This window comes from Sylvia atricapilla, chromosome 11, assembly GCF_009819655.1.
Source record: "Sylvia atricapilla isolate bSylAtr1 chromosome 11, bSylAtr1.pri, whole genome shotgun sequence".
NCBI lineage: Eukaryota > Metazoa > Chordata > Aves > Passeriformes > Sylviidae > Sylvia > Sylvia atricapilla.
In genome coordinates, this window is record NC_089150.1 from 14,233,896 (window position 1) to 14,258,590 (window position 24,695).

The window sequence follows — 24,695 nt, forward strand, 5'->3', positions numbered from 1 at the left end:
GACACCAAAAACTGAGATACTAAGGAAGCCAACAAGCTTAGTGGATAGCTTTCACAACAAAAGCACTGATAAACTGGCCTCACAGAAAGGTACAACAACCTGAATACTCAGTTAAATAAATACCTAGATAGTAAAAAACTCAAATTAATAAATACAAAGCTATGTGTTTGGTGCCCTCTTCTGCCCCAAAGCAGAAAGGAAGCTCTTCATGGATAAACAAAAACTCTACTTTCAAAACTTAAGAATTCATTATTTATTTTAACCTGATTTTTGTCCAGCTCACAGTTCTTGTACTCTTGTTCTCCCTGTTCTTGGAATGTAACAATCACAAAACCAACAAATATGTTCATCATAAAGAAAGCAATAATGATGATATAGATGATGAAAAAAATGGAGATCTCCACTCTGTAGTTGTATACAGGTCCTACATTCTCGCCATTTGAATCAATGGCTTTGTATAGCAGCCTGAAAAACAAAGAAAATGTTACCTTTATTACCAATAAAATGATAAAATAGTAAAATATGCAGACTCAGAGGGCAGGTTTCAGAAATGGTCTGGTGTTCACTGTTATCTTCTTCTAGTTACTGACAGTTTTTACAAGAATATAGAAACCAGAAGAATCAGCACACATTGTTATATTCTTTTTTTTTCTGAAAGAATTAGGTTAATGATCCAATGGTTATAGTTTTTATTTATTTATTTATTTCCTCAAATAAAATTTTCTCATTTAGAGAAATGGCAGTTAGCTCTTCCTAGGTTTCTCTACGAGTGTACTGCTGTCTGATTTTTTAGTAAAAGGCTTACTTGAAGGCCTAAAACTTTCAAATTAGCCTTACTCAAGGGCCATTGATGGATAAGCATCTAAAACTGTTACTTCCATTAGAGCTGAGGAGTAGGTCCTTGTAGCAAATGTAGCCAGATGGGGAGTAAAACAATATAAAAAAGTTCATCTTTTCTTACTTTTCCTGAAATATGGGATAAGTGCCCAGATTCAGGGTAATAGGTTTCTTTATTTCCTCCCTTTTTACATCACCACTTAAAATTCTTTTATTGCCCAAAAATGTCTGGTAAATGACAGCAAATTGTCCTGGAAAATGCAGCTCTCATAACAACGCTGTGCAAGCACAGAGAACCCACTCACGCTGGCCAGCCTTCAAAGGTGGAGACTGTGAAAAGGGCCATCATAGCAGACAGAACGTTATCAAAGTTGAAATCACTGTTTTGCCAGACCCTCTCTTTGACCATGGGGCTATCGACATCTCCGTCCTTATAAACGATGTAAATCCCTCTGTGGGAAAGAAACTGGCATTAGTGAAACACTGAACTGACCCCAGAGATACTCATTGCACTGTTCAAAGCTGTTTCTTATATGGCTTCCTGGTGTTTGTTTTCTTGCCTTGCTAACCTTTGTTTTCTGGTGGGATTAAGATGACAATTCCAATTTACATAACCCTAAATGGCCTGACACATGCCTGCCCATGCACAGTTTAAGTTATTCAGAACATAATGTGTCACATTCTTAGACCAAAGATCTCCTCACCGGCATTCCTCGGGGTTCTGTTTTGCCTCATCAGTGCACTTGTAGAATTTTCCCTATACATAAAAACAAAAAAGCAATGACAAAATTCAGAATATGCAAGATACATGCTTTTAGACTATGGTTGGTTCAGGATGGGACCAACCCAGTTCCAGCAGCAAACCACCAAGAATTCAATTCAGCTTTTCTTGATGCACTGTAAGTTCTGAGTGTCTTACCTTAAACAGCTGCACCCCAATACAGGCAAACATGAACTGCAGCAGAGTTGTAACAATCATGATATTCCCAATAGTTCTAATAGCCACAAAGACACACTGAACAACGTGCTGGAAAGAAAGAAAAAAAAATATGTTTCAATGCAATTTGTCACAGACTACATACCATAAAAGTAATTCCTGCATTCTTTTTTGAAATTACTACTTTTCTTCTGCCAGCATTATACCTAAGACTGTAATTTGACTTGTTTTCTAAATTTTTCTGTAGGTCTGTTGACACTGACCCATCAACATCAACTGGCTAGAAATTACACAGGCACTGTGGATAAACAACTAAAATGCACTGAAGGGTTGGTCCATCACAGCCCAAATCTGCTCTCAGTGGCAGCTCCTCCACACACAAACTGCTGTAACTGTGGGCAGAGCCTGGGCTGGTTCACACCAGATATGTTTAGGAATCAGGAATTGATTTCTGTCCCTGCTCTGTGGACTTCTGTAGACAATTTCTCCTTGAGCAAGAGCTTTTAACCTGAGGCAGGACTGAAGGATCAGGCCAATAGAAATGTCAGTTAAAAATAAAAATAAATACCTTAAGTCCTTTTGCTCTGTTTATTGCCCTTAGAGGCCTCAAGACTCTTAAAACTCTGAGAATCTTCACGACTGAGATAGCACTTGATCTAGAAGAAAAACAAAAATATACTGTTACTGTTAAGGTAACTGATTTTATTACAGAATAAAATTATCCTTGCCAATTCCTGAAATGTGAAATTTGAAAAAAACCCCTTCAACTAGAACTCTCAAGATATGTATACATGGGGGTTTTATTCTTTATTGATTATTTATTATTAGGAAATAGTACTGATCTCATAAATACCGTAAGAATCATTTAGATTTCTGGAGCAAATTTGGAATTAACAGCTCAGAAGCTCCTCTAAGACTATAATGGAGCAAAATAGTCCCCAAAGTATTTTTCAGTGTTGACAAGCTCTTTTGAAAACACTGTGTAAATCCTGTAAACCAATGAATCCTTCAATTTCCAACTAACCTGAGATCAAAATATCTCAATTTACTTTGATTCTCTCAATTTAAGTAGCTAGGACTGCATTTTGAGGAAATAAGAGTGCACAGTGTTTTAAAGAGTACCCTGTGAAACTGAAAGCTTGTGCAGTAGGAGTTCTGGTACCAGCAGGGTTCAGAGTGGGCAGCAGCTGCCTGACACCCTCCCCTGCTCTCTTTGAGTCACTAGGGTTTTCACAGATTATTTTTAATATGGAAAAAACACCCAATGAATCGAGAAGCACATTTAGACTCTTTTACTGTGTTTAGTCTGACTGAACAAAACAAAACAAAAAACCCCTCTCCACTACCACTCATATTCCTGATTAAGGTACAATTTCTCCCCCCTCAAACACTGGCTAGTTCCATATCCCCACAGGTCAAAACTGGAAAAACCAAGCTCATAAAATTAGATTGTAGATGTGAAAATAGCTCAAGAGATGGGATTTGAACCTCCTGAAGCTCCAGGAAACACCTGCTGTACCATCCACAGTCGTGGTGCTCCTCTTCGTTCTCTTGGTAATTGTGGGAAGTAGTAATTTGTTTCCAACCCATATTAGTAATGAATTACAACTCTCCATTAAAAGCACTCCCTCTTGCCAGCCCCATCATCAAGCACTGACACTGCACACCCACACACCGTGGGGGAACAAAAGGAGCTGAAATACTGATCTCAGTATAAAACCCCAGAGCAAAAATAAATCATTCACACCATAAGTATAGTACTTACTGAATCCCAAATGATACCAGAGAAACGCCCACAACCAGCAAATCCAGCAAATTAAAATAATTCCTGCAGAAGGACCCTTTATGAAGGAATGCTCCAAAAGCTGTCATCTAAAAATAGAATTGTTACACACTCAGTCTATATTTCAATTTATTAAAATTCGCATTTAGGCTGTTTACAAGACACTTGCCTAGAGTGTGAATGCATACAATACTATCTCACTTTCTAAAATCCTTTGAGATATAAAATAATCCCTCCACCATCATTAAATCTTTCATTTAAATCAGAAAAATTCTGCTCAAGCAACATCAACAAATACACTAATTGTTTCTGATGTCATCAAATGTTTTATTTTGTGTAAGAACAGATGAGGCTTAGATAATTACCCTGAATTAGTTTGGCCTTAGAAAAATTGCTAAAAAAAAACATTTGAGATTTCCATGTTTACTAAACTGTAGGATCCAAATTCTGACTCCTAATCATTCATACTATCTTAAGAATTGAAGGAGCTGAAAATGTACTGCAAACACTTGAGAGTCAAAGCTGGTACAGGAGCAGGACAAGGCTGTCCTAAGGCAGCATTACAAGGCTATTTAGTTTTGGCTTTGGGAAACATGAGGGGTTATATCTTGGAATAACCTGGAACAACCAACACGTGTTTTGTATTCTGTGTAATCAGAGGTCCCTAAATTTTGCTTTTCCGTGGGGAGTATCAAACATTGCTCTTCCTTTTGAGCTTTCTCTAAATTTTGGGGGGTTTGTTCCTATATTTAAATGAAAAAAGCTTACAAAGTGGATCTTGTATGCATTATTTGCATGCTTCATTAGGAAACCAGTGATAGAGGCTCTTTTAATTATGGCTGCCAGTACCTGTGCAGATGATTTTGGGCATCACAAAGATCAATTTGACTCCTAAACCCATGCATTAGATTCCCTATCATAACTGTAAGCGCCAGTTAAAAATGCACAAAGGAATCCAATTAAATCATTAGATGCACAGACTCATCAGCTGATGAGAATATGTCAAAAGTCTTTCCATAGTTATGGATTAAGTCTGAAACATTGAAACTAAAGACTAGTAACAAAAATAAGAATACCTCTGCAAAATACCCCTTAGTCAGCTCAGTCACATGAATTCTAATTTCTTCAGCCTCAAGATCCTCTTACAGAGCTATTCCTTGTTTTCCAAAGGTGACAAATTTGATGTCATCTAGAGAACATCCCACAGCAACTGCGCATTTTAATCCCTTTACTTTATATTCTGTTCCTCAAGCAAAAAGGAAGAGATTTTATTTCACTTCCCCTCACAGCAGATTACTACAGCTTTCAAGACTGTTCCTCAATGTACAACACAGCTACGGGCAATGAGCATCTCAGTGCACTGCATCCCTATTCAGTGTGCAGACATTTCCAGGCATTCTGCACAGCAAACCATCACCACCAGTAAAGGCTGTACCTCTGCAAAGGAAAGATGGATTTTTTTGAAGCAAAAATTAATTAATCTCCTGATTCTGTTGTTAAGGCCTCTTTTTGATGATCAAAATACTAAATATTCCCAAAAGCTAGAAGAGTAAAAATCCTAAAGCTTTAACCTATGCTATGGCATGAGACTTCTAACATAGTTATAACATAAAATTTCCATTAAATTAGCTCATTCACTTACAGCTGTACAGAGTACAGCTCTAAACTCATCAAGATCGGTGGGAGTTGAACACTAAAGTAATCCTGAATGCCAAACTAACATCTATCTACAACTACCTATTTACATTGTATATGATATGAGCAGCTCACAAAGTTGCATGTAACAACTCCCACAAAAATTAGGTCAATAACTGACATTAAAGTACAGGTGAGGTACATATCCCCCCATCTTCACATGGATACTCATACTTCAATCACTACAATTCTCAGTGGAAGCATTTGCTAGAACTCTTTAGAGTAAGTTTTAATGGTGTGGGATCAGCACAGGAGAGGAAGGGAGAAAGCACAAATCCCTAAGCTGACCTCTGCTCTGATGTTTTCACCTTTCCCAAGTTGTCCAAACAGGATAGATAAGCTAAATTCAATGTATCCAGGGATTACATAAGAGAATTCTCAAACGCTTTTAAGTGATGTTGCAGCTCTTCTGTTATTGACATCCTCATTCATACCCACAACGCTGTGCAATGTGGGAGCCCTTGTCTGAGAGCAGTAAGAGCACAGGGGGACTCTCTACATGCTGAGAGCTCTTCTTCTTTAATGCTAGTTTTTGTACAAGTTTCTTCACTACAGCTGATAATATTGCCTTTGCTTATCCTAATTTAAGTTTCATGTATTTTTTACCTGGAAATTAAGGAATACTATTGTTACTGCAGGTCTAGTTTTGAATTTTTCTCCTTGCAGAACACACTCCTTCTGTACAACTGGGATACTGTGGGAAGCACAGCAGAGGACATGGAGGGCCCCAGCCATAAGCAAGCAAAGCCAAAGTCTGAGACATGTTAGTAAAGCAGGCACTGTATCTCTGTCAGGCCCTCACCACCCACTATATTTGTATGGTACAGTTTATTTTCCTTTACTTGTGAATGCACTACAGAGTTCCTGGGGAAACCAGAGTCAGAAGTATCAACATTTTTGGCTGTGCTGTAGCTTCTTGTTTCCTTGTAATTTTACAATTCCAGATTTCAGCAGCCCAAGCTCTAGAGCTTCCTGCTTCCCTTGGATAACTCAGAAATTGCTCAGCGCCAAAACCTTTTGCAGTTTGCAGGAATGTTGCTTTTCTTAACACATCCAGTTATGCCTCTTTATCCTGCTTTTTATAATGCCTCTGACTCCTAGGAAAACACAAATGGAACTGCAGGAGCTGGAAACCTGCTGCTCAGAGCATGTGGAATTTTACTGACTCTCTTCTGCCACAGATATAATGGTAACACATTTTTATGGCTTCTCAAATTCAAAGTTGGGAGCGAGTCTGATTAATTGCTAGAACTCTTTTCAATGCTTTGTTCTCTCCTTTAGTTTGGCCTTTCTCTAGCAGCAAAACCTCTGAATATTTATTTTAGTGTGCAACAAATAAGAATAATAATTTCTATAGCAAGCTTCTCACTGCTGAAAATGTGAAATAAGGGGATAAACATTAAGCCTGGGAGAAAAATTCACAAACATAAAATAGTCTATTACTTACAGTACAGCTTATCTTGTAAACAGCCCAAATATTGCACCAATTAGTATTAATCAAATTGCATTGGGAAGAGTATGCACAGCAATATGAGCAAAAGCTGGGAGAGATTTTGTTAAGCTTAATCCTCAACTGAAAATGCATAGTTTATGTACAGATTCTTAGTGTGCCAGCAATTTTTAAGTGTGTAAATCAGGGTTACTCAAAGAAAAACTTGTGGTGAGAATAAGCACAGCACGAAACATTTATGAATCATGTGTGAATCTCTAAAAAAGCGTTTTGACAATTTCCAATGAAAAAAATTATTTCCTTGTTCAGCATTTTGTTTCATGTGAATGCAATTCTTGGTTACTCATCTTCTTTACCAGAGTAAGTCTTGTACACTGAAAATCTGAGTTACCCCAATAGATATTCTTAATAATCAGTACACAAACTATACATTAAAATGCCAGTTTTTTGGCTCATGCATGGGTAATACATTTAAGCAAGCATAATTATGCCTGTCTGCGAATTTAAATGTATGCCCAAGATAAATGCAAAGTATCTTAGTATATAGGTAGATAAATGCAAGATATCTTGCAAGTTCTGTTGCAAGAAAATAGCCATCTACTATTTTAGCTCTGTGGATATAGTTCAGCAAAATAAATGAGAAATTACATGCTCCCTAGTTATAAGACTGATTATCTCTCTCAGAAATGCCAGAGCAAGGAGAAGGAAAAGCTCATGCGCAGTGATTTATTTTTCCCTTTTCTGACAACTGTAAGTTTAAAAGGGGTAAAAAATGAGTTATTAAACTGATGTAATGATAAAAGATCAGCTTCTTCATGCACTCAATGGTAAAAAAATAACCAATCAAAACTATGAAGAACTGTCAAATAAAAAATCCTCTAGTTTAAAAAAGTTTAGCTTTGATCGCTTAGAGAAAAGGTGAAGAACACTTCAAGTGCCTTTTCTTGGCAGGTGACACACAAGGAAAATCCTTTTAAACAAGCTTCCTTTAAAAACCTGTTACCTTCAAAATGATCTCAAATGTAAACATACTAGTGAAGACATAATCTGCATACCCTAGGATCTGGAAGGTAAACAAAAAGTTACAAACATTATTGCTAAAGCTGCTTTTGAGCTAACAAGGATCAATTAACAATGCATTACCTTTAACAGGATTTCAACAGTAAAGATGGCTGTGAAAGCATAGTCAAAGTAACCAAGTATCTGCAAGGTATAATACGTGCCACAGTAAGAAATCCATCTCTTAATAGTTTTTACAACTTAGACCACATACACAACACCTGAATTAATCTAAGTAGATAGATGGAGAATTTAGACAAAGTAGTTTAAAATTCCAGCTACTGTGCAACCATTTCTATTTGCTTAAAAATTTAACAGATGCCACTGTGCTCAGGTATTAGATCTCAATAATTGACAGGACCCAATAGGCAACAATTTCTTTCAATTCAGACATTCCTCTACCAGCTTTCACAGATACTTACTTTAGTCTTTAGCAGAGATACAGAATTTTAAACAAAGAATAAATACTTATTAATAATGTCGTGGTTTTTACCAAAGTATTTAATCACAAAATAAACTTCAGTGGTTGCTTCTAGAGTGCAGATTACACATTCTGCTACATTATACTGTTCCTGTATAGGCTTGTCTAGAATGTCAAAAAGCAAATTTGTGAATAACTAATAACTTAATATCAACACTACAACCCTCTTTCCTTGAAGTGGGAAGATACAGCAGTGATTTATTTGTAGGAAATCTAAAAGAACCCACAACAGTTGCACAGTGATGTGAAATTTCTAAGAGGATTGTGGCTGTGGGATTGACCTCACTGCTGTTGACAGGCACATGAACACGTGTTTCAGAACCACCCAGAGCAGTGGCCACATCACTAACACCTAAATCAGTGAACTGCAGGAGGCTGAGAATTTAGTCTCGAGGATCCAGCAATCCACCTAGCCAACAGATGTGCACAGAAGCATCTTTCCTGGGGTTCAGCAACTAACCAAGAGGGAAGGAGAAATCAAATCAAGAGACAACACACAAAGAAATTAGTCATACTAAATCAAACAAAAAGAAATATTTTTTTCCCACATATTACGTTGAATATCCCATTCTTCTGTCCCTTGATGTGGCTGAAAACATAGGCAAATATTAAAGCCATTCAACAAAGATTTACCAGTAAGCAACTCACTCTAGACTTAAAATAAAATATTCAAAGGCATCCCAGTTTGTAAACTTTCTGTTGCTGACCTGGCTGATGGAAGGAATGTGAACCCTCAAGGCAGTAAAAAGAGAATGATGCATGCCTGGGGCATGTGAGCGTACTTACAACAAGAGGGCAACGCCTTCCTGAAATCCCTCACCCATTTTGTCTGTGTCCCAAACAGAAATAATCTTTTCAGTTACCAACCACTCTCCACTTACATTTTCCTAATGCTCCTCCAGTTACAAATACAATAATCAGCCCTTGAAGCCCTTTCTATAATAACAATTTCAGTATTCTCCACCAGCTCTCTCTTTTTCCTACCCATTAGTGTGATTTATTTATAGGATTACATTGGTCCAGCTTTATAGATATGGGAAGCACACTGCTCTGCTGAATAGTGCATGAAGAGTATCTGTGCTTTGGCCTCTTTTTACCTCTGGAGAAAGTTTTAGCTTTTTGGGTTTTACTAAACTTACTGGAAAAATGTTCAGATAATGCCAAGAGCCAAAAGAAGATTTTCAGAGGTTGCATCAACACCAGAAAAACTAGAGAGATACAACCTCTCCAGCCTCAGCATGCCCATGTAGATGTAGAAGAGTTTCTCTAACTTCGAAATAATCTCTACAGATCATTTTGTATCTAAAACAGGAGAGGGCTGGAAGTTCTGTCAAAGCATCCCCAAAGCCCCCGTGGACCATTACCAAGCTGCACCATCTCAGCTATTTCCTACCTAATCTAAAGCAAACCCAGCTCATAAGTCCTGCTACACAGCTGATACAAGTGCAACAAGGCTAAAAAAATCTGCGGTCAAGAGAGTGGATTTATTTTTGTTTCTCTGTCTAATAATTGGGCATTTGAGTAACAGTTAAGTCTTCCACTAGATAAAGCACTTAAAATGCGGGATTCGGGAATTTGTTTTGGGAGAACACAAGCATTTAGTCCCCACATACAATTACATTGAGTAATAGAGACATTACTGAAATTAATGGTTTTTAGGCTGAAATGGCATTTTTCTCTGAATCAAGGCAAGAGATGGGCATGCTCTGATCCTCCTCTTACAGATGTGTTTAGAAAAAAGTGAGATTTGTTTAGTTTCTGATGCAACCAATCAGGAATCCAAATATCTTTGGGTCCAAACTGGGGGTAACCCAAACCCCTCAGAGTGGCCACATGAGCTTCTCTGAGAGAGGAGGTAAGACCCCTGTGAATCCCTACACTCCCTGACAGAGGGACACTCCGAGTGCTCCAAGACCACATAAGAGAGTCAGTGAAGAGAGGACACATCAGAGTCTGTTCCAAACATAATAAACAGTAATAATTTTAACTGGTGTTTTTAAATCAGCATCAAACACTGTGAGGCAGTAAGAGTGATTCAGAAATTGCACATCAGGTACTCCAGCTGCAAAGTAGGAAAAAATATTAAAATTATAGATATTATATTCAGCTTGAGAATATTTTATCCTGATATATTTATAGTCCTAGAAAAATCATAAATAATAAATACTTCTAATAGTGATGATGCTCCATCAATAAAGGTAATTGTCTTTAAAGATTTATGCTTCTTAGAGGAAAAGGAATATAAATGCTTGAAAAAGGAGAAGGGATGCTTTTTAACATGAAAATTAAACACCAGGCACTAGTCCCCAAAGGATTGTATCCTGTGATGGTATATTTATCTTCAGACAAAAATGAAGGGCTTACATTATTTCGAAAAGAGTGGCTGCGAATTGGATCTTCTGCTGCTAAGGAAACACTGCTCAGCATGATGAAGACAAGGATGAGATTGGTAAAGATGTGGTGATTGATAAGTCTGTGGCATCCCACTCGAATTCTAAAGAGGAGATACAAAAATACACCATTTTTTCACACAGAATTCAGCAGATAGTTAATACACAACATGTTTTTCTGTTACTCTGCCAACACTGATGGAACAGAGCAACAACCAGCAGTTAGAAGCAATGAAACTGCTGAAGCCATTGGTCTGATTCCTCAGAATGTAAATAAATTCAAAATCCAATTCAGCCATAGTGAAGGTGCTCTTAAAGCAATCTGGGAGGGGTTGGTCTCCACTGGGTTATGAACACCACAAGTTCCAGTGCTTGTACCACTGTGAACATACAGTCACAGGTCAGAAAGACCAAGGCTAGATAATAAATCATTCCAGATCCCCAATTTGATTTAAATCTTACTGAAGTTGTCAAAATTACTCATCTTGTGAGATGCAGCTTTGGCTGTAGGTTTCATTGTGCTATTTAGGACTGAACTCAAATCAGAATCTCCATGAAGATTTTCTTACAGAATTACAGAACAAGTGGGTGTTGAAGGCTCCAGAGCTGTCAGGCTTTAGCCACATGACATGAAATGTAACTGTGCATATGCTTAGAGTCACTGAGCCCAGGGTAATCACAAATACAGAGCGGGTCTGGGATTAAACTGACAAAAAGGCAGGATCAGGTTCATAACTAACACTGAAGTTATCTAAATTCTGCTGAAAACTCAGAAGGGTTTTTCTCCTGTTATTAAGTAGATGACTGGAGCGTGGTCTATCTTTGTTAAGCAATTTGGCCATTTTAGACCAGGAAGCTGAAAGCAATTTGAAATGTTCAACAAACTTTATGATTTTGCATCCAAAATATTTTATCTTGATCATTTTCTAAACTTGATGGCCTCTACCACTGAAAGGCAGCATTCTCCCATGCCAAATAAATATCAAGTAAGGACTTCTACTGACTAGTCAAGCTTGCTATCTTCACCAGTGTAGAACTCCAAATGCTCTGGAGCTAGACTAAGTAGTGAAAGATTCCACTGTCTCCCCAAAATCCAGCTACTACAGTTCTTGATTTCTTGAACTAATTTGTCTTTACCTTTGATACTTGTTTGAATCTGAGAAATGCTGTTAACCTAACAGGAATATATACAACTTTCTCCTACTTTTCTCTTTTTCTGGTTTCTCCTCTACAAAGATTCCTGGGGTCACTAGAAATTCTGTCTCATGCAGAAGATGTTCAGATCTTTTACATCCAGTGACTAACATAGTACATAGATAATACACCTTAAAGGGTACTTTCCAGACATGTGAGAACTCAGACTATATGTACAAAATTATATTATCTTCAATAGTGGGAAGAAAAATAATATATTTTTCAAATTCTTCTCATTTACCAAGTCAATCAGAATATTTTAGGAGGGAAGCCAATCTCTTTTCTGTTGAAGACACTAGATTTCTACTCCTGATCTCCCTGGAACAGGTCTGTTACTTCACTGCTAAAACTAGATGTCTAAACCAGTATTTTTCAAAGTTATATTTACGGATTGGTGCTGCTGAAAATGAAGAAGGCACTCCCTTCAGGGATTGGGGTTATCTTCTCCTTCATGTTGAGTTCTGATATTCTGCGGGGACGTGGGCCTGCTGGTACCTCTGGCTCATCCTCCTCCTCTTCTTCATCTTCACCTACTTTAAATTAAACAGTCTTTTTACTATAAACTAAAAATTATCAAGGTTTTGTTCATAACACAAGAGCATAGCTCGTATGAGAATACACATGGCTTATAGGAAACAGGTATTTGTAGCATGACTTAAAAGTCTATAAAGCCATATGTGAGCATCCAGATGTTGTCACAATCTCTCACACAGGTCGTTGTGGACATGTAGGTGTGTGCATGAGTGCCCTGAGTGCACGGACAGGCTTTGCTGGTCCTGAGCAGCCTCACCTGAGTGCTGAGCTCTGGGCACTGTGTGCTCAAAATTCAGGGCAGATTTCTGTGACATACATCCAGACAATCAGGATGAACTGATGTTTAGATAAGTGTGTTCACTGGGCCAAAACAAAAATTGACCAAACATCATCAGCCCTGGAATGTCCTGTTTTGCCAAATGTTTCAAAGAAGTTTAGAATTTGCTCTCCCATGCAGATAGTGTTACCAAAACAGTCCTGAGGCTCACAATATTAACTCTCAAGTGCTGCTTGTACTCTCTAGGAAGCTGCAGAAAAAGATAATACTTAGGCCCATTTGACCACTGATAAGAGAGCACAACTTCACAGACTTCAAAGGAATTGATTCAACATTCACTAAGAGCAAGTTTAGGATCCTTTAGCAAACAAACTTAAATGCATTTCTAGGTAGTATTCACATACCTGGTACATCACAGGGGGGATAGGGATCTTTATCTTCATCCTCTCCTTCTCCGTATTCGCCAATTGTCACCTACAGCAATGAAAGGGATGCACAGGAAGAAAAATAAATTTTAATATAGAGTACAAACCCCAACAGAAGGCAAACCAAATAAGCCTCTGAAGTCAGAGAAGTGAGTTTTCTGAAGCAGAGTAACTCTGAGAACATAGGAGAGCTGACGTTTTATTACTTATTTTTAAAAAATCATTTTTCAATAATATCGACATTTTTCTGGCTGTGTTAATCACAATTAGAATAGAACCAACACACTTTGATAAAAGCTACAAAGAATGTTTGAACATTCTACTCAGAGTTTATCACTCACTGATCTCATTGGATTTATCAAGTGAAAATACCTACAGGGATCCTACAAATAAATCACATTTTTCTAGCATTAACTATTTTGTTCTTTAAGAGCTTCATCTCTCAGGATATCCTAGAACCAAAAGGATTTTTCTAGTTTAAGAGATACTGTGAGGATGAAAACATGAGAACTAAGTTTCCTTTGCCTGGGAAAAAATGTAGGGATGATGGGCTCATAAAAGAAATTGTACAATGCACAATACAAAGTATTCCCTAGGAAAATCAGTAAAATTGCTTCTTATAAAAGAGACAAGTTTTAGGATAAACACCTTACTATCCTTGGGCTTCTTTTGGTCACCTTCTGACTTCTCACTTTTTTTATTTTCCAGACTCTCTTTTCTATAAAACAATACAACAGCAATTACAAAGCATGCCATGTAAAGATAGACAATTTTAAGTGAAATATACCAATTCTATGAAAAGTTGAAAGCCTTATAATAAAATATTTCAAATATTTTGTACAGCTGCAGGTGTCAGAGTAATAAAATCTACTGCATTTGAATGCAATGATCCATTTAAAAGATTATGATTTTGAATATAATTCCAGAGGCTAATCCCTAAAGCATTCAATGCATGATCATTACTCCTTTCTAGAGGGATAAACTGTGCCCTTGGACTCATACAAACAACTTTCATTGACTTCAACAGGCTTGCAGTGATTTCAAAAGAAGGTTTTTTACTTGTCTATATAAGGCTTAGAGAACTGATTCCACAGGGAGCTGTGCACTGGCAACAACAGATAAATTCTTGTGCTAATTGCACAATAAATCCTACTGTTGCAATGTTTAAATATCAGTTGGTTTATCGTCACATTCTTAATTCCAATTACATCCCAATTACTACCCAACTTTTATCTAAAATCATACTGTTTGTCTATTATTTTAGTGTCTAGACAAACCCTCTTATTTTTACCCTGAGCCCGGCACATTTTGAAGCTGGTAAAAACATTCATATTAAAAATTCCTTATGGAAGAATTCAGTACCTTCCTCCTTCCCTCTCCTGCTGGTTCAACATGCCCATCTATTTTACCTTGCATTCTTTTTTCTTTCCTTTTCTTCAGCTTCTTCTTTCTGAGCTGTATTTAGACTTTCAGCATCTGCCAAGTTATCCACAGCAATGGCCAAGAAGACGTTTAGCAAGATATCTATTTCAAATCATTTTAAGGACATTATGCCTTACCATACTTGTGTGGTTTATTATCAGCATAAACACTGACAATGTGAGAGATATAAAACACATGTTCCCAACCTACAGCATGGAGGTTTGTGATGCTGGAGTGTAGTGCAAATAACACCCATTTAATGGACCAGACTGATGCTGGCTGTAAAGTGAACAGAGATCCATTAGGGTCACGGGTTTTAAAACACCAAAATGCTTGAGGTATTTTTTTTAAAATAAATTAAATTCAACTTTATGCTAGCCTGAGCAATTCCTAATATGAAATTGTCTATTATAGTTGGAAGACTGTTCAGGCATTTTGAAAAATTCATTTTTGTGATGCACTGTCATTTATGTCTACAACAATCTATATCAAATTCAGTTCTTCAGTCCATATCAGTTAATCACAAATACTGATACAAATACCATATAGTGCAGAAAATACAATGATTTTGCCCTTTCCTCACCTCCTGACCTTTTAAGAACTTCTGAGAATGGCTGTAGTTCGTTTCTGCAAGGGGCCAAGGAAGCATTTCCAGATCACTGAAGGCAGGGAAGGGGAATGTTCCAGCAGCCTTTATTCCAGCTGCCTCAGTGTGTGTGCCCCAGTCCCTGCCCTGCAGAGCATCCCTGGCTGCACCCAGCCCACGTCAGAGCACTGGGACGAGCAGAGGGAGCCAGGGGCACAGACAGCAGGCAGGGTAAGGCCCTGCTCACAAAGAAGGAACAAAGAAAACATTCTCTGCTTTCTGCCACGGTGGTGGCTGGAGATGGCCTGAAGACCTCCAACTCTTGTTCCTCAGGGCACAAGGAAAAGTCTATTTAGAGGACCTGGCACATGCAGAGAGTACCTGCCCATGGCCATTTACCCCTCTCGGGGGTTTGTTGATGTCCCTGGCACACAGCCCCACCCCGAGCTGTTTCCAGCCAGTGTAAAGGATACAGTTACCACAGATGAAGAGGATAATGAAATATATACAGACGATCATGCCTGAGGATGAGGGACCACCGTATGCCATTATGCCATCATACATGACAGCATTCCAGTCTTCACCTGTTAGGATCTAAGGAGCAGATATTGGGAGATTAGTAGTGACTCAGCACCAAAAGTGAAAAGAGAAACACATTTCCTCTGACCACACAACACAGCTAACCCTCTGTGTGCATAAAGCAGTACCATGTTCTTTTCATGCATTGTTTTAAAAATTCCAATTAAATTAAAATTCCCAATTAAATTAAAATTCCAATAAAATTTCATCTCCTGAAAGCTTGAGTTTAACTCCCTCTGCTTCTATTTTGTGCTATGTATTTCTGTGACTGAACTTCAAAGGCAAAAATAATAAAAATGAAATTTTATTGATCTTGGCATGCCAAAGTAAGACTCCTGGTTTTCAGTAATGCCATATATGTGGCAATGCCAACAAATGTCCATCACCTAAAAATCAAGTTAGCATATGTTTTAAGGATCCTTTTTTCTTTTTTTTTAAATACTAGCCATAAATCTGTATTATGATTCTAAGTATTGCAATGCAGGCTTTAGGGGCACTTCATATATTTTTAAGTAACTTTTGCAAAATTATCAGTTCCATCCTGAGAAAACGTGTAATACTCACTCTCCTTCCAAGCAATTAAATGGTTGTTTAAGAAAATTAAATGCATGCCATTTTCTGAAATTCATTTTTGGAGAGTTAAACCTATCCAACTAATTTTCACTGCTGGTGAACACACAACAGATTGGTTGCTCCTGAGTGTCTTCTAACATTGAAGGAATCTCCATTTCTTTGAAAATGAAAATCTGAGTAAAATCTAACTCAGCTGAATTGGAGAGTAAAGCCTTAAGTTTTTGTAGGGGTAATGTCAGGTCAAATGTGAACACTTTTCCCCATAACAAAATTTCTCATTAATATTTCCTTATCTTGTAATTAAATGGAAAGATTTTCTGCTTGCTATGGGCAGCCACCAGATGAGGCTTCCACCAAAGAGAGAAGAATTGACACCGAGGTGAATCCTGCGGGGTCAGCCTTTAACTCTCACCTACAATGGCTGGAACCAAATATTGTGGTAATGTACACAGCCACATGTGAAATGGTGAGTAAGACAAAACCAAACAGCCTAATTCCAGTATCCAAATTGGGAAAAATAAATTTTAAAAAATCATCACAAATAAGAAAAAACTAAACTCTAAATATGTCCCTACCATTTCACAAGTAGCAGACAAGTTTGCCTTAAGATTTTAATAGCCTGATCTCTAAAGAAATTAATGCTTGTTTTTATGTTATAGTGATATGACCCCTTTGTACATATGCACTCTTTAAAGGCTTACTATTTTTTTCTTGAGAACAGCTGAAATGTTACACAGCTAATGAAGTTAAAAAAAATAACTTGACAAAAAATAAATATAACACTCCACCTCTTTTTCTAGTCATGTGTTTGATGGACAAAGGAGATTTAACTCTGTGAAGTAACGTGACAGCTATGTTGCATAGATACATCAAAGAAGATATGAAACAAATGGTACAAATGGTGCAAAGTTACCAGAGTACTGAATTTAATGAGTAGGATGCTACTTAAAGTAAACTGAATAAATAGTATCCATGATTTTTTTTTCAGGCAACATGATCACTTAAACAGTTTTGTTGATCAAAGGTAAAATGTCTCATACGGGATGAAAGAAAGTTACCTGGAATACAGTTAAAAGGGCTTGTGGAAAATTATCGAAGGTGCTCCGTTTTGTTTGAGTTTCATCAAAATTAAATTTGCCTCCAAACAGCTGCATTCCAAGCAACGAGAAGATTATGATGAAGAGGAAAAGCAGAAGCAACAGTGAAGCAATGGACTTCATTGAGTTTAACAAGGATGCTACCAAGTTGCTCAGGGATGCCCAGTGCCTATAAATTAAAATGCGTGCGTTAACACACACCAAAGAAACCCCAAACAAAACAGTAAAAGAGCAGTGCATGATGAAGTATTACAAAACAATTGCTGATCACTCTTCAGCTATCCTTAGAATTAGCAGTATTAGATAATCTTACCTTGTTACTTTAAAAATACGCAGGAGACGAACACAGCGAAACACTGAAATTCCAAGGGGTGACATAATTTCCAACTCCACCAAAATGGTTTCAACAATGCCACCACAAACAACGAAGCAATCAAAGCGGTTAAAGAGAGAGACAAAATAGGCCTGTAGGCCCAAGCTGTACATCTTTACTAACATTTCACAGGTGAATAAAGCCAGAAGAACTTTATTTGCGATATCTGGAACAAAATATTAAAGAAAAAAAGTTCTGAATGGCCTCATAGATTCCATTTTTATTTTAACATATTAGTACTATATTTTCTATGCGAGTTTGCAGCTTTTTGTTTAAAAAGGAAGTACTGCTTTTTCTGTTGGACTGTAGTTGATGTTTAAGTGGCAAAAGTTACACAAGGATGTAAAGCCTCCTGCAGCTACAAACTATTCATCTTTCCAATCTGTTGTGCAGTTCACGGTTCCTAAGCTCACAGCTTGAGTCCACACTGTAACTTAAGCAACCAGCCCACAGCAAGTTCTGCTGTGCCAGTTCCCACTTTCTTCTCATTTTTCAAGCAGTTCCATGATAAAAGTACAGGTATTTACAATTTAGCATTGTCAGATCTGTGCTGCTGAGTTACTAAGCTGTGCTACAGCTATGGAAATCAAAGACCACATCTAGCCATTTCTTTTATCACCCCCTGGCTGGGTTGAATATCCTTCAGACAGCAAACAACAAAATGACAAAGTACAAAAGTAGCCACCGATAGAATGCAACTATCCATAGTCAAGACCAGGACAAATAATTTTTGACTATACCTTGGATCTGGGTCAGCCAGTCAGGTTGATTGTAATGCTCTGATGAGATAGTTAATGTGTTCAAAAAGACCAAGACAATAACAAGCCAATAAAATGTGACAGATTTTACTGCAGCCCTACATTTTCTTCTGTTAAAGCGGTTCCAGCGACGCCAGCGTCGACTGAAAGTTCAAATAAAAATAATTTTATTATTATGCAGAAAACACATATGAACTTAAGGAGAGTTTCTTCTTTATAGAGAACAAGTGCAATTGTGTATGTGTGAGCAGGTGTACTGTCAGAAATACATGTATAATACTTCAATAGCTATGTAAATTATTACCAGTTGCAGATTAGCGAGTGCTAACGTGCTATTTCTTTTTCTATATTTTCTTATAGATTTCTAAATGTAAACCACAAAATTGGGAGACTCCAATTGCCTGTGACATAATTAGATTAAACTGCATTTAACATTTAATTGGGTAACAAAATATATCTATCTTTCCAAGATGCCATGCACCTAATAGCAATAAAGAAAAGTCAATGAATCAACTCAGAATTCAAATTAAATTCAGTCTAAAAATGTAGGCTTTGAGTTAAACCACAAAGAGAATTCTGGCAGGATTAAACAGAATAGGAATGCTGAGGTCACCTTTCAGAAATCTACCCTATAACATCAGAAATCTTCAGTAATTCCTAGAGATTTCGACTGATGTGCCCTGAAATTGTGTCAGTGGGCAAATGTCTGTGAAATAAATAAGAGTGACAAGTTGAGGATCTACCAAGATATGAGTTGGATTCACAAGTGAGGATGCATCTTTAGACTCATAAAACTAGATTTCTCTGCTTCACTTCTGGGAACTTTGTTAAAGCATTATCTAAGTTTTCTTTATGCACATTAAATTTCTACTTCTAGTAATGGAAATTAATACTGGTTTCAGATATCAGTACAAAAGGATTTCAAGCCTTTGCAGTAATCTAACCATATAAAGGAAAAATATCCTGTCCTGACCTAAATCAACATAGTATTCAAGAACATTCTTATCTTGCCAATCCTCTGCTCTAAGGGCTGTGTCCATGGCCATCAGCAGGATGCCTCACTCCCTGGGTATGTTAAACTGACTTTTTTTGCACTTACAGAACACTCTATCATTGAAGTCCATAAGACAAGAATAATAATGGTGGGATATCTCTACTTACAAGACTCACAAGCAAACTCAAACTCTATAACTCCAAGCTTTCGGAAGCCAATGGGGCTATTATTTTGTTTTCCCCAAAAAAGATGTGTGGTAACAATCAAGTATAGCTAACTGGTACATATATGAATGTGTATGAATAACATGGGCATACGTAAACAGACTAGAGAAATAAAACAATAATTCAAAAAGGAGAATAGCAGTAAATTTCTCCATTAGACTGATACAAGTAAAGGCACAGTCCCAAGGATTAACTTCTATTTTGACTTGTAGTGTAGCAGGTAGGCAAGCCTGCAATGAAAAGCATTTTCTATTTTGATCCAAAGGCATTTTGACATTATGGTCAAAACAATATTCTTGATAAGTTATGGCCTGACTTACTTTGTGCTCAAACACAGTGTACTGACACTGCAGCGTAACATTCCAGAAGCCAGACTGAGGATCAGCCCAGAAGAGTGAGAACTGGACCAAGACTTTGCATTTGCCTTAGAATGTGATTATAAGAAGAAAATACTGACCTGAACTTGGATTTTGAGATGGTTTGACTAGAAGAAAAGGAAAACACATTTTTAAGAATGAGGAGAAAGTAATTAACAAATTAATCTTCTTTAGAATTTTGCATTGCAATTACATATACATAAAACAAACTTTTAACAAAATGCATCATGAATGCTGAAATTCTTTTTTCTGTTATTTATTTTCTGAAATAGCATTTCTAAAGCCTTACAAATTTTCTTAGTGAAAGAAAGGAAATCTTTAAACTCAGTAAATAAACCTTGAAAAAACATGTAAAAGCTGCCTGGAAGTCAGGAAAATCTGCACAAATAAATACTGAACACCATGGGTTACAGAAATACTCCCATACATTCAGTTATTGTCTAAAAGAATACACATTCTCCAGGTCATGCACAATTTAACAGAAAATATTTGGCTTTACTTTTCATTAGAAACTGCCATTCTTTTCTTGTAAGTTTGGACAAAAATCACATTTGAGAAAAGCTTTCAGGAAATCACAATTCCACTGCAAGCTGAGTTGAAATGTTTTATATCTTCTTAAACTGAGAATTTTAGGAACACTTTAATAATTGGTCTAATACCAAACTCCTGCAAGTGCCATACAAAGCCTGGTTATTTCAAGGCACTTTTGGCCAAGCAGACAGTGGGAAGAGAGGGCTCTTTTGCATCAGATGATGAGGTGGGCCCTTGGCACCCACCCGTGCACTCACCACAAACTCCCACAGCACGCCGGGCTCTCCCCTTCCCCGCTGACGTTCTCCGTGTTCACGGACTCGGTCTCGCTGGTGGGCATGCTCGCTGTGGGGACACAAAGCTGCCTCAGCCCCTGCTCCCAGCAAGGCACAGCACTGCTGGCATCTCCTGGCCTGGGGCAAGAATGCCTCCAGCTCTGCTGAGAGCTTGGAAGATGTGAGGAGTCGTAGATGAAGTCAGACACTTCATCAGTCCTCCCCTCTCCATCAGAAGGAAGCACACAGAATTCCAGAGTGAATTGTGGTGCTTCATTTGTTTGGTTCTTCCTTTCTTTTTTAGTGATTCAAAGTCATTGCTTACAATTTACCACAGAATATAAAGTTAGAGAAAGTTTGTACAGAGTATGCTACCCTAGCAGAGAAATTAACCTGAGCTAGATTCTGTAACTTTTCACTTTGAGAAATGTTCTGTTAAGACTTTGGAGGTGCTGTTAACAAGTTCACTGATTCCAAGAAATATATCAAACTTCTGAAAGTAGGAACAATCACACTGTGGTCACACTGACCACTCTTTGCTTTTATTGACATTAAGAATTATTGAGGCAAGATGCCAGAGAGTAAATGTGCCTGCAAATACTGTGTGAGCAGCAAGCAGCAGCACGGGGAATGGGAGAATGATCCTTCTAAGCATGATGAGAATTACTGCTAATAAAAAGGGGACAATTACATTTGCCACAGAGTGAATTACTACACATATAGAGTATCATTACTGAGTGGTTAGCAATTGTAGCTGATAGTTTTTTAGATAAAACCCATTTTCAGCCAGGTCATGACCATTTGTCTTCAAATTGACTGAAACACAGAGGGAGACCTTATGTCAAAGAGTGTTAGGAAATTATGAACAGCCAAAGTTCTCAGTACTTCCTCAGGGAGAGCATTGCTTCCATGTCTGCAAAGCAAGCATGAAAGGAAAACCTCAGGAACAAGAAAAGTGTAAATTAATGTTGCTGGTTTATACAGTAGAAACACGATTTAAAGTAGGACACATAAGAGAGGTGCAAGATACACTGAAATTACTGTAAAACAGCAAGAACAAAAGTAAAACAGAGCATTCTAAAAGTATTCTGGTGTGTACCTTCCAGTATTTTGATGGTTTGCTTGTTTGGTTTATTTGGTTTGGTTTGTTGGGAAGGGTTTAAGCCAATGTCTGTGGACTGAGAGTACTGAGGGCAGAACAGCCACACTGCCAACTTCTGATAGGGAAATCTCACTATTTTGGGTAGCCTAAAGGATGATATGAGATTTAAAAATCAGACCCTGAATTTTCTGATTTGTGTACAAAGTGAAAACTGTTAGGAACAGTCTCTCTGCACAGCCTCAACACTGACATGAAGTTAGAGGGGAGTGGGAAGTGCTGGTTTGGTTTCTGTGCCCATCAGCCCCATCCAAGCTGGAGACTGACAGGTCTGTGCAGGCCAGGTGCTCAGCTACTGTTTGTAACAGCTGAGAATCTGTCCCCATAAGCAAGTCACTGTTATATGAAATGTTAAACAGAGTGGCATAACAAAGTGTCCATGCATGTGTTTGAATAAACAAAGCACTTCAGGCAGTAAGCACAGCAAAACCTTCTTTCACAAGGTTCTTCTGTTCTGATGATTTTTTTTTAATATTACTGTAATGACTTTATATATTAAAAGTCTCTGGTTAGCACCTGCAAGTGTCTCAGTTCTAGTATCATGCTTCCCTTTATAACTCAGTTTTTAAATAATCAATTTTGCCAGTCCAGTAAGAACTTCATAGCTTTTGAACTGTGAAGAGTCAGAGTTCAAAAGGAATTTCACTCAAAAGTAAAGAAAAAATATTTCATGTTCAAATTCAACTATTAAAATTTCAAAGAGTTAAAAAAACCCACAAAATTATTTCAAACATAGTCTCAAGGCTTTCAAACTAAGAACTTTTATCTTAAAATGTCAGTGTCTTTTGAAATAAGTATAAGGGGTTTCCCTGCCTGGTAAAGAACTGAACTGGTTGCCTTGAGGCAGGTGACTCGAGTGCTGCTAGAAAATATAACATTATAGTCACCTAATGATGAAGATTTCAGCACTTGTGATGGGCAGCTGCAAAATAAGAGTGCAGAAGTCTTGTTTCACGCACTATTAAGAGCTGCCAGGAAAACACAGCTAGACCTACTTCCATGATTATTGCATATGTGCAATGTCCTACACTTGTATTTCAAATTTATAAGCCCTACCATCCCCTGAAAAAAATCCAGTTCTTCAGTAAGTGTCACTCCACTGAGTAACACAAAAACCTACATTTAATGTAAGTAATCCAAATACAGGTAAAAGTGAAGTACTGTAATTTTAACTCAAGTCTACCCCGACTGTGTTAGTCCACAGTATGAAATACCAGCCCCTTTTGAACAGGATTATGTGAAGAAAAACAATATAAAAATATCTTTGTCCCTGTTCACATGGATATCAGTTCTGCTAATTATAAAATACACCAGAATGGTACTGTGTTTCAGACACCACAGGGCTATTGCTCCATCTCTATCAGTGACTTGCAGGTGCTGTATTAAAAACAGAAGAGGGAAGAAAAATAACCAATTCACATTAGAAACTCAGCTGTCATTATACTGCAATTTGTATGTCAAAATTGAAACTTGACAGAAGTACTGAGAAAGGCACCGTGTGGAAGTCCAGCTCCAGCAATGCCAGCAAGTCATCAGGTCTTTAGCCAGAAGAAAAGAGCAGCACTGCATGTCCACATCCACTCTGCTAATGCAAGCAACCTGCCAGGTCTCAAAACAACTCAATTCCACGGCCACGGCTCCATAAGGGCAGGTAGTGTCCATGAGGCAAACACAGCACACAATTTTGAGAGACTGATCTCAGCAGGGTGAGCTCTGAGATCTGTAAACAGGCACCCCACTATTGAAAGGAAGATGCCAAATTTTCTCTCCTTTTTTATTCACTTTTTGCCCTTATTTTACTGGCATTCTTCTGGGAAGATTATCTAGATTTCTAGATCTAATAATCTCTTCAATTAAGCTAACTGGTTTCAATCAAAAGAATGCTTGCATTAGACAATATAAGCAACTCATACAGCATGCAGCTTAATACTTTCCTGAGTGGATAGAAAACAGGTCAAATACATCAAATACTACATTTTGCTTCTGTGGATAAGAATATAACATGAGAAAAACAGTCCATTGTATTCATGAAGTACTCTAAGGGGTCTTTAGACTTTGGAGCAGGGATTTCAAACTCCACTCCAGGATGCAACATAACTAATGCACAGTTATTATGCCACTAATGCACAGTGAAGAGCAAGCTACTATCTATCAGCAGTGATGTGCCCTTGCCAGGTAGAGTTGGAAGAAATAAATTCCATAATCCTGAAATATAACAATTCAGTGTCACTGTAGAATCCAGAAGCAGGCAAAATTGCAACCTGAATTACTGAATTGTAGTGCTAATTATTATTGTTAGAAATGTTTTCCTCTCTTATGTAAACGATTAAAATTTTAACCTGTTTCAATTTCAACTGTGCATTTTCAATCCATAGGCTGATGTCATTTTCACACTGGTGCATGTTGGGCAGCCTTGCAGTTACATGTGCTGAAGGAAAAGTGCTGCAGAAGTGGAGAGATCTGCATAGCTCATCAGTATTGGCTACTGCAGAGAATCTTGGCATTATTTTAAACTGGCAAAATTGTGCATCAGTCTTACAAAAAATGTCATCTTCTGTTTGTTCGTAACAGCCAACCAATTCCTTGAACTCCAGAATTTTCCTAATTCTTTCTCAGATTAGTACATTAATTTTCTGAATCCTTTTTACCAAATCTTTGAGGTAGTCAAACAGGAAAACAGAGTTA

The 24,695-nt window shown here is 37.6% G+C and overlaps 1 protein-coding gene across 3 annotated transcripts in view; it reads right to left on the bottom strand.

Moving 5' to 3' along the window:
* CACNA1D (calcium voltage-gated channel subunit alpha1 D) overlaps positions 1-24,695 on the bottom strand; it is a 168,299-nt gene that overhangs the window by 49,240 nt on the left and 94,364 nt on the right. For all 3 annotated transcript variants that reach the window (XM_066326749.1, XM_066326748.1, XM_066326750.1), the window contains exons 10-27: positions 20,834-20,921; positions 20,126-20,152; positions 18,433-18,593; positions 17,633-17,858; positions 17,281-17,488; positions 15,544-15,664; positions 14,472-14,586; positions 13,711-13,780; positions 13,042-13,111; positions 12,215-12,359; positions 10,607-10,736; positions 7,846-7,905; positions 3,540-3,646; positions 2,343-2,430; positions 1,757-1,864; positions 1,542-1,594; positions 1,143-1,289; positions 264-465 (exon numbers count right to left, since the gene is read on the bottom strand). In XM_066326749.1, the coding sequence (XP_066182846.1) occupies positions 264-465; positions 1,143-1,289; positions 1,542-1,594; positions 1,757-1,864; positions 2,343-2,430; positions 3,540-3,646; positions 7,846-7,905; positions 10,607-10,736; positions 12,215-12,359; positions 13,042-13,111; positions 13,711-13,780; positions 14,472-14,586; positions 15,544-15,664; positions 17,281-17,488; positions 17,633-17,858; positions 18,433-18,593; positions 20,126-20,152; positions 20,834-20,921 (2,126 nt within the window). The remainder of the gene's footprint in view (positions 1-263; positions 466-1,142; positions 1,290-1,541; positions 1,595-1,756; positions 1,865-2,342; positions 2,431-3,539; positions 3,647-7,845; positions 7,906-10,606; positions 10,737-12,214; positions 12,360-13,041; positions 13,112-13,710; positions 13,781-14,471; positions 14,587-15,543; positions 15,665-17,280; positions 17,489-17,632; positions 17,859-18,432; positions 18,594-20,125; positions 20,153-20,833; positions 20,922-24,695) is intronic.